Here is a 13,013-nt window from a genome sequence, read left to right on the forward strand (position 1 = left end):
CTGCACCTGCATGGGAGACCAATAAGAAGCTCCTGGTTCCTGCCTTTGGATCGGCACAGCTGTGGCTATTGGGGCCAGTTGAGGAGTGAACCAGCAGATGGAAGACCTCTCTCTCTCTCTCTCTCTCTCTCTCTCCCTCTCCTCTCTGTGTGTAATTCTGACTTTCAAATAAATAAATAAATCTTAAAAAAACAGTAAGCTTATTTCAGTGCAAAAATTTTGAAAGTCACATATGACTTTTTCGTAAAATGCATCTTTCATTACTTTTTTTTTTTTTTTTTTTACAGGCAGAGTGGACAGTGAGAGAGAGAAACAGAGAGAAAGGTCTTCCCTTGCTGTTGGTTCACCCTCAAATGGCCGTCGCGGCTGGCGGGCTACAGCCGGCACACCGCGCTGATCCGAAGGCAGGAGCCAGGTGCTTATCCTGGTCTCCCATGGGGTGCAGGGCCCAAGCACTTGGGCCATCCTCCACTGCACGCCCGGGCCATAGCAGAGAGCTGGCCTGGAAGAGGGGCAACCGGGACAGAATCTGGCGCCCCGACCGGGACTAGAACCCAATGTGCTGGTGGCGCTAGGTGGAGGATTAGCCTCAAGCCCGCTTTCACCGGACTCCGGGGGTCTGTGTGGTGACTCCATGCCTCTAGTCCCCACCAGGCTCCTCCTCTCAGAAACGACTCCACTGCAATATTGTTGAGAAATCAACTGCAACAGTGCACATGTGGAAGAAGCTGGACTCAGGGGCCGAGGCAGGGGATGGACCCCGGGTGGTCCAGGAGGGGATGCACGTGTCCCAGTGGTGTCTTCCCCACGTTGCCTGCCCTGGGGTTGTCATCAGGGACAGGGCCCAGTCCTCCTCCAGCCCCATCTCACTCGGGCTCCTGCTGGGGGATGCTGTCTGCCATGAGACCCTCACCAGAAGCTGGTGCCGTGCCACGCTCTCGGGCTGGTCAAGCCACAGGCAAAGTGAACTTCTTTCATTTTCTAAGCAACGCGGCTTCAGGTATTTTGCTATTGCCACACAGAGTGGCCAGGACTCCCCTCCAACTGCAGCTAAACGCCCTCCAATGAGCCTGAAGGGTTTCTGAGAAAGCCTCTTCCCGAAGCATCAGGGGTTCCCCATCCCGGATTTTAGTTGAGGTCTCCCTAAACCTGCTCTGGCTTCCTGTGCCACCTAAACCCCCGGGTCTGAGTCCTCTGTTAGGGGTGGCTGGGGGTACAGGCAGAGGCCAGCTCAGCAGCACTGCTCACGGCACCTGGGAGTCCGGCAGGACTTCGAGTCCCTCAGGTCAACCTCTAGAGCCATCGTGGGGCCTCATCTGTGTCCTGGGAGACAGGAGCCGGGCAGGAGCTGGGAAATGCTGAGTCTGCGAATTCACCTCTGTCCTTACAGGGCTCTGGAGCTGCCCCTACATTTCAGGTGAGCCGTGGCCCGCGTGCCCGGCTGAGAGCTGTGGCTACACGGCCACAGAGATCACCTCTGACAGTGGTGCTTGTGGGAGAGCAAGGTGACCTGCGCGCTAGGGCCCTTCCCGCCCACAGCACATGAGCTCAGCACACAGACCAGGCCTCTCCAGCGTGCTGCGGCAGCCCTTCCTGGAGAACCTCTCTGAGTCCCAGGGCCAAGGGCTCTGCTCCCGTGGTGCTCACACACAGGCACAGCCGAGAGCAAGTCCCTCTCACCTCCACCGAGAATCCATGCGATTCTATCAAATGTGCCTCCTGCCTACGCTACCGACACCTGGTCAGTTGGGCAGTAGACGCACTCTGGCCACTGGTTGCCTCCCAGCCCACAGTGCACATCCTCTCCCACATGGGAGAGCCATGTGGGGTCAAGCCAGGGATGCTGCAGCCACGGCCACCCAGTTCTAGGGGAGAGCACAGAGGTGACACAGGCCCTCCAACCACGGCTGTTCCTATTGTGCCGATCTGTCCCAGAGGTCACGGGCACTCACGGCTGCTGCTCTCCCACCCTGGCCCAGTCCCCACAGGGCAGAGCTGAATCTCAGGCATTGTCTGCAGGGTCCTGAGTGGGTCTCTGCCTGGGGCTGGGGGCTGTGGAACCACCCATCTCCCCAGGAACACGGGGAAGCTTGCTGCCGCTGGGCGCCGGGGTCACAAACTGGAGCAAACTCCTTTCCATGGAACAATTTAATACAGGCTCAGCACCACCTGAGGGTGGCGGTGGGGGAGGGGGCGGGGAGGAGAGTACAGTGGCTCCTGGCACGGCTGTTGTCTTCCAGTGTCAGGGTGTCCTGGCCCCAGGAAGAGCCTGGGCGGTGGGGGCTCAACCAAGTGCATAGGATGCCGTGAAGACACACGGAAGGCTGCTGCCCAGCCTGGGCAGGACAGATGGTGGACTCGGCCTCTCTTCTAGGAGGCACCCATCATCCAGGTGCCCCACAGAATAAGAGGTAAGGAGGCCTCTGGCCAGGGAGGGCACGTGGGCCTGGTGTCCCAGCCCAGGGCTGGCTCTGGCCGGCTCCAGCCCGTGACTCTCCCCAGAGTGCGTGGGGCTGCCATGCCAGTAGTGGGGAGTCTTCAGCCGTGGCCCCCAGGTGGGGACAGCCTGCATGGGCCCTGGTTCTGGGTGCTCCGAGGCCCGTGGAGGAGCCCACATCCACAGGCCCTCCCGGCTGCCAGCGTCGGAGGAGTCGTCCTCCCTGTGCTCTGGCCCGCTCAGGTTAGGGAGACTGGCGCACTGGCACAGGCCTCCCCACCTCGAGCACTTTGGAGACTCCGTGGGGCTGGCAGAACCTGGAGACTCTGCGGTCCCCACAGGGGAGCCCAGGCCGAGGGGCTCTGGGCTGCCTTCCCAGCTCTCCTCCTCCTCCATGCCTTCCCTCTCGGCGATGCGGAGGCCAAAGCTTTCTGGAGGACGGATCATCACTGCACGGGTAGCGGGACCCCTGGTCTGCTCCCACACTGCCACTGTGTCCTGAATGGTGATTCTGGCCTTCGGAGCAGTGGGGGCAGGAAGGTGCATCTGGGGGACGCGTGCCTGCCCCAGGGGCCTGCTGCACTGTTCGATGGCCTTGGCTGGAAGAAGAAGAGACGCGGTTTGCTTCTCCACAGCCCCCGTCTGGCCTGCAGGGTGCCTGCCCCGACCTCACCCTGGGGTCCCCATCACCACGTGTGACGCTGAGGACTCTTCCAGGCTGCTGGCCCCAGAGGGGAGGGTGTGTGCAGCCTGGGCAAGGGGAGCCCTGGGACACCACCGGCTCCTCCTGCACAGCCCCACAGGGTGGATGGCCCTGAACTCCTTGCCTCACTCTCATCTCTGGGGACCCAGGCACCAACTCAGGACCCCGTCCCCTCCCCCACCTGACCTGCTGCGCCCTAACAGTGCATTGGCTGAATTTCCCGCATCTGAGTCCCTCCTACATGGCTGGAAAGGAACTGAGCCTAAGATGATGGGGTGAGAGCTGGGGCTGTGGGGCAGACATGGAGTCCGGTTCAGGACTTGGGGACAGGGAATGCAGTTTCTAAAGAGGTGGCAGGGGTGCCCTGTGTCCTCTGCCCCTGGGCCACTGTCTCTTTCCTGGTGAGACTGGGCTGTCACCGCTACTGTGTCAGGAGCACCCAAGGAGGCAGCACCTGGAGGCACAGTGGGGCCTCCCCAGTGCCTGGACAGCCTGCACCTGGGCCCCCACTTAGAGCCTCTAGAGCTGGGACAAGCCCATCTCTGCTCTGCATGGGGACCCAGGCGCTCAGGTCCATGATGGCAGCAGCAGCAGGGGAGGAGCACGGGGACCCCTCCCCACTAGAGCCCAGAGGCCAGCGATGCTCCGGGTCCCGCTGCCTTCTGTTGGCCCGAGGCTAGGGCTGCAGAGCCCACACTCTTGTGTTCTGCCGTGGGGCCCCCAGCCCTGCCTCTGTGCTCAGCCCTGCTCGCAGGAGTGCACTCGGCCCCCACAACTGGGCTCAGGGCACCTGGGCCTTCCAGGGGTTCTCAGATGGCTGAAGGGGATCCAGTGCCGGCAGCCTTTACATCACTGCACAGGGTCTCCCACAGCCCCACCTCCCTCTAGCCCTGCCCACATCCAGGTGGGAGCCCCGCCCACCCCTGTCCTAGGAGGGTCCTGTGTGCACACAGCTGTGGTCATCGGGCCAGGAGCCTGTGTGGGGTCAGTTGGGGAGGGGCCCCCTGGGCAGGCAGGGCCACTTCTCATCTTGCTGGAGTGGGGGTCCAGCTGTGCTCCAGGCTCCTGGGGGCACTGAGCCAGGGCACCTGCTCCAGACCTGGGCAGGGTAGCTCAAGGCGGGGCCTCCAATCCACTCCAGAGTGGGGGTCAGCCGAGGAGCCAGAGCCACAAATGTCCTGAGGACAGCTCCACGGCCCGGCCCCAGAGTCGTGGGGGGAGAGCCGGCACCCACAGGAGGATTCTGGGAAGCTGCCCGAGGCCCTGTCAGGCCATGCTGTCAGAGCTTCAGAAAGCAGAACTGCTGAGCCCGGGGAGGACAAGGAGGACCAGGAAGAGGTGAGGCCCTGGGCGGGGATGTCAGGGCCTGGCACTCCCACTACTGACTCCCCCAAGGGAGCATGGGACGGGGCCGTGTGCTGGACTCACCTTCGGGAGGCAGGAGGCACTGGAGCTTCCCCAGCTCACGCATGGAGGCCCGCAGCTGCCTGATGACCGCGTCCTCGCTCAGAGACCAGGCCTGCTTCAGGGTCACCTGCAGGAACTCCCGGAGGTGGTCCCGGGGCATCTTCAGCAGGCGCTCTAGACATGGGGGTGGGTGTCAGGCTGGGAGGGGCCCTAGGGATGGCGCAGCCACCATGGCTGCTCCAAGCCCTGTCCCAGCACCAGACATGGGCTGCAGACACCCTTGGACACCCTTGGGTGACAAGCCAAGCACTAGAGGGACTGCTCAGGGGCCAATTTCCAGTGCGATGACCCTGGCCACTTCTCCTTGTGGTCTGTGGGGGCCTGGGATTGGGGATGCAACAGGGGGATTCTCAGTGCCCTCCTGAAGGGAACCCAGGCCTCCCCAACCCCCTCACCCCTCCCTCAAGCCCTGCTCCCGAGGGACAGGCAGGGGACCCCCAGCTCCTCCGTCCCCAGCACCCGGGCCTCTGTGGGCCCTGAGGACTCACTGTTATGGATCTTGAGGGCCGTGTATGCCATGGCCGGGAGCACGTGCTCGCCCTCCAGGATGTATATATCCCATATTCTCAGAGCCAGGGGGAACGGCACCTGGGGACAGAGGCATTGGAGGACCCGCCCGTCAGGGCCTCAGCATGGCCCACAGGGGTGGGTGTGCAGTGTCACTCCCCTAGGACAGAGGGAGACTCCAGGAGGCTGATGACACAAGAAGGCCAGAGCTCCTCCTGGGAGGGGAGGGGAGGCCATGCCTCATGGCCACATCCCTGCCCACTCAGCGAACCAGACCCACAGAGGATGACCATGTCCTGTCCTGGACCCTGGGGGTCTGCACACTTTGGAAGCCACACTGGAGATGCCAGACACCCCAGGGACCTGGGGAGGGCTCAGCCCTTGGGCTGTGCTGCCACCAGCCTCTGCCTCGGGGGGTCTATGGATCTCCTGCCTCTCACTGTAGGGCTCTGGCCTTTGCCAGGCTCTCAGGATGGGTCCTGGTGGGACCTGTCCCCTCCTTGCTGGCTCTGAGGCTCAGCCTCAGCTTGGACCACCCTTAGCAGGGCTGGACAGGGCCTGCCTGGTCTGCACAGCAGGCTCCCTCCTGTGTCTGCTGGGGCTGGGGGAGCTCAGAGTCACAGGCCACCAGCACCAGAGAACCAGGCACTGGGGCAGGAGCTTCCCTGGGCAAGGGGTCCCCGGGGCACTTACCCCATCCAGGAAGCACTGGATGTACCAGTGGGTGGTGGAGTCCTCCAGGCAAACACCCTCCTTCTCCTAAGAAAAGGCAGAGGCAGAGGGGGCTCAGGGCCCAGGGCCCAGGGCCCAGGCCTGACTCCCTCTAATCTGAGCCCTGGGGCAGAGCCCCTGGGTGCAGGAAGCCCAGCAGCAGGGGCATCCCCCCTCCCAGCCATGCAGGTTCCTGAAGGGACACAGGTCCCTCCTTCCACTCTGCTCTGGGGACAGCGTCTCCCTTCAATCTACGCCAACTCTGGGGGACCAAGTGCTGGACAACAAACCAACACCCAAGCTGCCGTGGACCCCCGTAACCAAGGAAAGTTTTGGTGAGGACGTGGCCTCCCCTGGCTCAGGAAGCAGTTCCATGAGCCCAGAGCCCCCAAGAGGAGAAAGGAGATGCTTAACTTACCAGGTGTTTCTCCAGGGAGGGGAGCACGCGATGCACAATGAGCCCCAGGTGTTGCTGGAATCGCTCCAGTTTGGGGGTGTTTGGTTTGTAGAAACCTGAGTAGAATCAGCCACACCCCCACGTGAGAGCCTCCTCCTAGGAAGGCTGGAGAGCCCCAGGCCTGGGTGGGGTGCTTCTGAGCATTGAGGGTCAGGGGAGGCTGGACCAGGGGCAGGTGGGGATGAACATGGCCAGGGCAGAGGATCTGCTTGGGAGGTGGGTGCAGGTGGGTGACTGTGTGCAGCCCAGGCCTGGCTGCCCCCTGGAGCCCGCTGGGGTGGGTGCAAGTCAGACTGGGTGCCTCCTGACCATTCCAAGACTCAGGAGCGAGGAGGGGTGACCCTACAGGGGATGCTGCCTTCCACAAGTTCCCTGGGTGTGGCTCTGTGCTTGAGAGTTGTGTACAGACGTGTGAGGCAGAAGAGTCAGAATCGACCTGAGTCACTGGACAAGGACAGGACCCCTTGTTCTGAAGGTTCTCACACCCAGGATGGCCATGGCCAAGCTGCAGGGCCTTTGGGTGGTGGTAAAAGAAGGGGGCTGGCTCAGTCTGGGAGGCCTCTGCCAGCCCTGGCTTCCTGGGAGCCCCCCGCCCCCACACTGTGACACTGTCCTGCACATTCAGGAGCCAGTGAGGGCCGTGCACGGACTTGCATGCACTGGGCCCCACACGCCATCCACCTACCGTGCATCGCGTGCTTCCTGCTTTCCATGAGCTGCACCAGGGCCCAGAAAGCGTCCTCCTCGGGCATATACATGAGCAACAGCGCCACCACATGGCTCAGACCCTGGCTGTAGCCCACCTCCTGCAAGATCCCAGAATACCTTTAGGAGACCTCCCCTGGCAAGAATGATATCCTAGGATGGCCCACCTCTCAGGCAGATCAGGGTCACCCACTGAAGGGTCCAGGAAGATTTAGGCACAGGGAGCCCCTGTGCCTGAATCCTGCCACTTGGTGTCAGCTGCCCAAGAATTGGAGCCCAGAGAAGTTCTCCAAGTTCCTGGAGGGAATCCTGCAGGGCCTGAGCTTAGGCAGCACAGGGGGAGAGCTCAAGTATGGACACCTGTTACCCCCAAGATGTCAGCATGGGCCAGGTTGCTGTGGGAATCCAGATCCATGCCCATGGAAGCTTCTGGACCCCTGAGCTCTGCAGGTGAGCCGGTGGCCCTTTCTCACATGAGGAAGAAGTAAGCCAGGAAGTGCTACCAGGACCGGAACAGGAGGTGTGCCTCTGGCATGGGTGCAGGCCTGGGCTTCCTGAGTGCCAAGCCCCCTGGGAACCAGGGCACCAGGCAGGGTTGGCCAGTGGCAGGTCAGGGGGGTGGGGATGTCCAGGCCTTGCTGGGTCACCCATGGAGCCCTGCGCCTGCTCCACGCATGGGAAAGTCTGAGTGGGTGGTTGTGGCAGGGGCGCTGTACAGAGTGGGATTCAGGCCCATGGGTCCAACCACAGGGCTGGTGGGTGTAATGGCATCAGTGGGACCCAGAGCAAAGTCGTACACCTGATCTGCCCTGCCTTCGCCCCCCGCCCCACTGCGTGGAATGCTAGTCCTGGGAGGGGCATCCCAACACAGCCAAGCTCCTGGGGTCTGGAGCCCAGCCCAGGAGAAGGCTGCCTTTCTCCTCCCAGAACTTGAGGTTGGGTCCAAGAGGCTCAGAGCCTGGCCTCCACCGCTCTTCCTCAGAGCTGTGGATGAGAGAGGCCCCCTCAACCCAGGCTGGGATCTCTGTGACCAGGGGTGCCCTGCAGGGACTGCTGGGATAGCACCTGCACTATGATCCCAGAATACTCACGGGATTGTAGACGGAATAGGCCATCAGTATGTGGAATAAGGCCTGTTGGCTGGAAGAGAGAGGACAGAGGCCGTGTGTCTTGTGCTGCCGAGGCTCTCAGTGCAGCTCTGCCTAACAGAGCCTGACAGCCACATGCAGGGCCCGTGACACTCTGCTCATGCGCAGTGACGTCGTCAGGGCACCTGCGTGTTGTCCACCATGTGGGTGAGCGCCGCCTGCAGGGACACGCACACCTCCCAGGGCGCAGTCACGTGCACTTTCATTTCCCAGGTGGGTGTTCAGGGCACAGGTGAGCGTCCCACTGTGGGAGTGCAGTCCCATGGGTCCAAGCTGTGCAGAGTCAGCCTCCCATGCACGTTCAGCCTTGTAGGGAGCAGCACCCGGTGTCCTCAGTGGTTTTAGTTCCCCCCTCCCACAGCTGTGCGCTGGTGCCCCTTTGTGGTGTAGGGAATAAGTGTGTGTTCATGCGCTGAGGAGGTGAATTGTGTGTGCTTTCATGAAGGGTCCCCCCGATCCTGTGTTCCCGGGGTACTGGGGGGCTGCCCACTGCTTCCTTGTGACTGAGTTGAAGGGCTCCTTGAATATTCTGGAAACAACACCTTTATTAGATAGATTGCTACTATTGTCTCCCCTGGTGTTTCTTTTCATTTCAGTCTCTCCACAGTGTCTTTGGGAAAGTTTGTGTACTATAGAAAAGGCAAGTTTGTTTTCTGTGCTCAATGAACTGTTTTAGGCTTGCACCCAATCTTCCCTAGGGACCCCATGTGCCCCAGGACCCTTGCTCCTCCCACCCACGGGTCCTCCCCAGCCCAGAGGCCTCACTTCATTCCGTAACGTTCCCGGAACATGAGGTGGTTTCTGAAAGTCCATGCGATGGCGGAGTCGATGTGATGGAAGTGAGTGGCGCCCAGCCTGGCCAGCTCTTTCATCTCCTGCAGGGCAGGGACAAGGCGGGGGCAGCCTCAAGAACTGCCCAAGCCCCATTGCCACACAAGGACCTCAAGTCCACGTCAGCTCTTCTGGCTGACATGGAGTTCCCTGCAAGCGCTCATTCCTTTCTGGGTCCCACCTTGAGGGAGGGTCATGGGCTCCCTACTTGCCTCAGTGCCCACGTAACCCTGACGGTCAGCAGCAGACAGGGGCTCTGAAAGGTCCCTGTGCACTCCCCCTGCCTGCCTCAGCTCTCAGCACGACGTGGTCTGCCCCCAGCCAGGCTTCCGAGCCTTCTCACTGACATCTCAGGCCCTGCCCTCCAGGAGTCAGCCACAGCCTGACCACTGCTCCATGCTGCCTCCTGCTGGAGGGGCCCATCTCCATCTCGACATTGCAAGCCACCCTTGGCTTGGAGCTGAGCCTGGGCAATGACTGTCTCCAGGCCCAGCTCCCAGGGCCAGCCCCAGACTGCAGACTTGGGGGAGGCAGGGTGGGCCACACAGCTGGGCCCTGCTCCCTGATGGCAGCCAGGGGCCATGAGAGCCAGCTGCAGTTGACTGCCCTCTGCTCACACCAGTCCTCACTCCCTCCTTTCCCAGAAGCATTGAGAGCTGTCTGACCATTGGAGCGGCCTCTCCAGGCAAGGGCAATGCCAGGGGCTGCAAGTCCATGTGAAGGCAGGGCCAGCTGTGGGCAGGCCTAGGTGAGGGCCGGCCAGCTGCGGGCAGGCCATGTTAGCACAGAGCCTGTGGGGCTCCCTACCTCACACCATTGTGATCTCATCCTGGGAGACCCCCGCCCATCAGGGACCAGCAAGTCCTCTCTTCTGGCCGTATGCCAAGCTGCCCAGGTGAGCTCAGCAGAGAGCAGGTTAAAGCCTCTGGCACAAAACACACCTGTCCAGTCCCAGCTGGGTCTGAGGAGACGTGGAGGAGGCACTGACTAGGATCTAGGGAGAGGAAGGCAGGATGGGGAGGAGGCTCCCGAGGGCTCAGTGAGGGACGGTCCTCCACGGAGACTCAGGCTCCTGAGCAGGCCCGAGCAGGCCGGGCCCCCTTGGGCTGAGTGCAGAGCCGTACCGCGTATTTGCCTGGGTTCTGGGCCTTCCTCTTGTCCACCTCCAGCATCACGGCCCACACCTTCCCACGCACCTGGGCAGGGATGCCTTTGTAGATTCTGCGCTGAAACTACAGGAGAGAGGAGGCTCTGGTGAGTGCTGAACGTGGCCACTCGTGGAGGCAGCGCAGGGTGAGACAGCAGAGGGAGACGCCAGGGGCTCCCTGTGTATTGGCAGAGGGAGGATCTGCCCAGAGGGGGGCCTTATGACCCACAGTGACTGGAGGGCCAAGGGCTCAGGGGCACCGGCTCTGCCGTGTACGGACTGCCCCCTACAGGGCTCCTGGAACCACGCCTGCCCTGCATCCGGGATTGTCTTCAGCAGTGACTTCAGATTTTCTACCAGGACAGTGTCCTGTGTGTATGGGGAAGGTGTGCCCATGACCTGTGTCTCTAGGGACTGGACAGTTGCCCCTGGGCATCTGAGAGGCAGGCGGTGCCTGGCACAGGAATGGGCACTGCTCAAACCCCAATTCAGCTCTCAGTGTTCCCGAGGGGCCCTCATCGCCACGGTACCTTGTCGCTGCCGCGGTATTTACTATGGTTCTTGATCATCTTTATCCACTTCTGGATCCTTCTTACCTCCTGTTTACGCTGGAAAACGAGACAGGATGGCGTGAGCCCAGCTTGGGGCTCTGAGAGGGGCCCTCGGATGCAGCTCAGGAGCTCTGTGGGCGCTCAAATGGAAGGAGCCAGAAAAGGCACAGACCGTGAGCCCCAGATCTTCTGTCTGGGGGAGCATCGGTGGCCTGGCCTCTGACCCGAGCTGCCCCTTCGTCAAGGAGAGCCCCTGAGCTCCAGCCAGGTCACTCCCAACCATGCCAATGAGTCAGGGCGGCCGACAGCAGACACCCCTGAGCTGCGGCTCACTTCTGGGACAGGTGAGTGTGGTAAGATGTCAGCAGGTGCCGTATAAGTACTGCATCGCGGGACCTTATGGCGCTCCCACTCACCACTGCCGAGCCCCACGTGCCCCCTCTGCCCAGCTCTGCTTCCAGATGACTGGCCCATGGCCAAGGACTTGTCCTTACCTTTGCCCCCGGGGTGCTGTCTTGGGGCAACTTCTGCTCACTGGAAAGCAAGGGAGGCGGAGAGGTGAGGACAGGACCACAACAGGCACCGCGACCTCCCTAGTGGGCCAGGGAAGGACCAGCTTCATCCTCTCAGCCCAGGGGACTGAGATGGGGAGGGAGGGGCTGGTGACCATGAGCACAGGGAGCCTAGGGCCAGGCAGGGGCTCTTGCTGCCAGTGGCGGGCTCCAGGCCTGTCAGAGGTCCACCTTCGTGGGTGTGTGGCAGCCCCCCACAGCGGTTGGGGGCTGGCTGTCCTGAGCAGGGCCAGACTGCCCAGGGCTGAGGCAGCTATATCCCCACATCAGCTCTGCCCAGGACGTCACCCTGGAACTGACCGAGTCCGAGTGACCTGCCTGAGAGATGCTCAGTGCTGTGAGTGTGCACCTGGGGCTCGAGGCACCTGGGACCCCTACACCCCTCAGGGTCCCCCACTGCCCACCCTCCCCCCTGTGCCCTGGCCTCCTGAGGTCATGCGCCCCACCTCACCCCTCCTCTGTCAGCCCAGACCCTGGCCATCTCTCCACCACTCTGCTCCTGCTTATTCTCCAGGTTCTGGCACAACATGGAGGCAGAAGCCCTTATCCCCGTGCTAAGGTGGGCTGCTGAGTCATGCCAGAGATGGCCCGAGATGGCTCCATCCCTCCAGGTCACCGGAGCCCACCCTCCAGCCACGGGGCCTCTCTCCCCGACATCTGTGGGAACAGCCTCCACGTCCGACTCATGCCCCCAAATGCTGACCAGTGACTGCCTGTGACCACAGCTGGGCTCAAGGTCGGGGCCGGGGACAGGTGTGCCACCTCATGTTGGAGTTTCTGACCCCAGTCCCTCCCTGGGGTGAGCTGGGGTGTGGAGGACTCACTGCAGGAACCCAAGCCTGTCTGGGACGAGGCAGCCGCCCTCATCATCCTCTTCCTCAGGCTCCAACAGTGCCGCTCCTCGGCATCCCTGCAGCCGAGAGGGGACCCGGATGAGAAGTCACTGGGGGACCTGTCCGCCTGCTCCCTCCCCCGTGTTCTCAGGGAGGCGGGGTCTGGCTCTCACAGGCACAGTCCTTGAGGCAGGGCCCCACCTCCTCCCCCAGCACCCTGGCCCGTACCTGCTCATATTGTCTGATGAGCGCTGCTCGCTCCTGGGCCCTCCGGGACCTCAGGGCGTTCACATCCAATCTGTAAGACACACACGCACATGAGAGCCAGCACCGGGGAGCCCACAGGAATGCTGCCCTGAGGGCTGTCCCCCTGGTCAGAGGGGGGACAGCCACACAGCCAGGCAGGCGGGCACCTGGTGGCCGGGTCCCTGGATTATGACTTGTGCAGAGCTCAGGGACTAGGGACGGTTGGGGAAGGACAGCCCCCACCTTGCCTCCCCTGCCCTTGGAAAGGACACTCCTCCCCCAGCCTGGCATCTATGTGTCCTCCAGGGAGCCCAAGTCTACGGGGCTCCCTGGCCTGCTCCCAGCTCCCGCATCTCTGGGGCTCTCAGAGCCGGCCTCCCTGCCCACCTGATACCAGCTGACCCGACACCTAGTCTTGAACCTGTGTCCAGACACAGACTCACACCAAGGCCCATTCAACACTGGTGACCAGCAGAGCGGGAGGAATGAGACGACTGTGTACACGCTCTGCACACAGGGGCACCACTCAGAGCTCCACCACATCGCCCATGGAATCCGGTGTGGGAGACCAGGGCCGCCCCCCTGGCGGGACCTTCCCCACGCCACAGCTCGTTAGAGCAAGTCCCACTCACCTCCATCGCGAATCCATGTGATTCTCTGAAATGCGCCTGCTGCCTACACTACCAACTGGTCAGTTG

General features: G+C 62.2%; 1 protein-coding gene across 1 annotated transcript; it reads right to left on the reverse strand.

Annotated features, from left to right (window-relative positions):
• Positions 1-267: 267 nt before the first annotated feature.
• Positions 268-11,641, reverse strand: LOC138846711 (USP6 N-terminal-like protein). Its single transcript, XM_070063259.1, has 6 exons — positions 10,091-11,641; positions 6,968-9,010; positions 6,244-6,338; positions 5,808-5,873; positions 5,096-5,195; positions 268-4,721 (listed from the first exon to the last, which is right to left on the reverse strand). Exons 2-6 carry the CDS (start codon positions 7,038-7,040, stop codon positions 4,519-4,521), a joined length of 537 nt encoding a protein of 178 aa, XP_069919360.1. The 5' UTR covers positions 7,041-9,010; positions 10,091-11,641; the 3' UTR covers positions 268-4,518.
• Between the last annotated feature and the right edge of the window lie 1,372 nt (positions 11,642-13,013).

This window comes from Oryctolagus cuniculus, chromosome 18 (assembly GCF_964237555.1).
Source record: "Oryctolagus cuniculus chromosome 18, mOryCun1.1, whole genome shotgun sequence".
Classification (NCBI taxonomy): Eukaryota; Metazoa; Chordata; class Mammalia; order Lagomorpha; family Leporidae; genus Oryctolagus; species Oryctolagus cuniculus.

Coding starts and splice junctions, on each gene's coding strand:
- LOC138846711 (XM_070063259.1), bottom strand. CDS start 7,040: ATGTATATGCCCGAGGAGGACGCTTTCTGGGCCCTGGTGCAGCTCATG. Junction 6,339..6,967: donor CAGGAAGCACGCGATGCACG/GTAGGTGGATGG, acceptor GATTCTACTCAG/GTTTCTACAAACCAAACACC. Junction 5,874..6,243: donor CCTCCCTGGAGAAACACCTG/GTAAGTTAAGCA, acceptor GCCTTTTCTTAG/GAGAAGGAGGGTGTTTGCCT.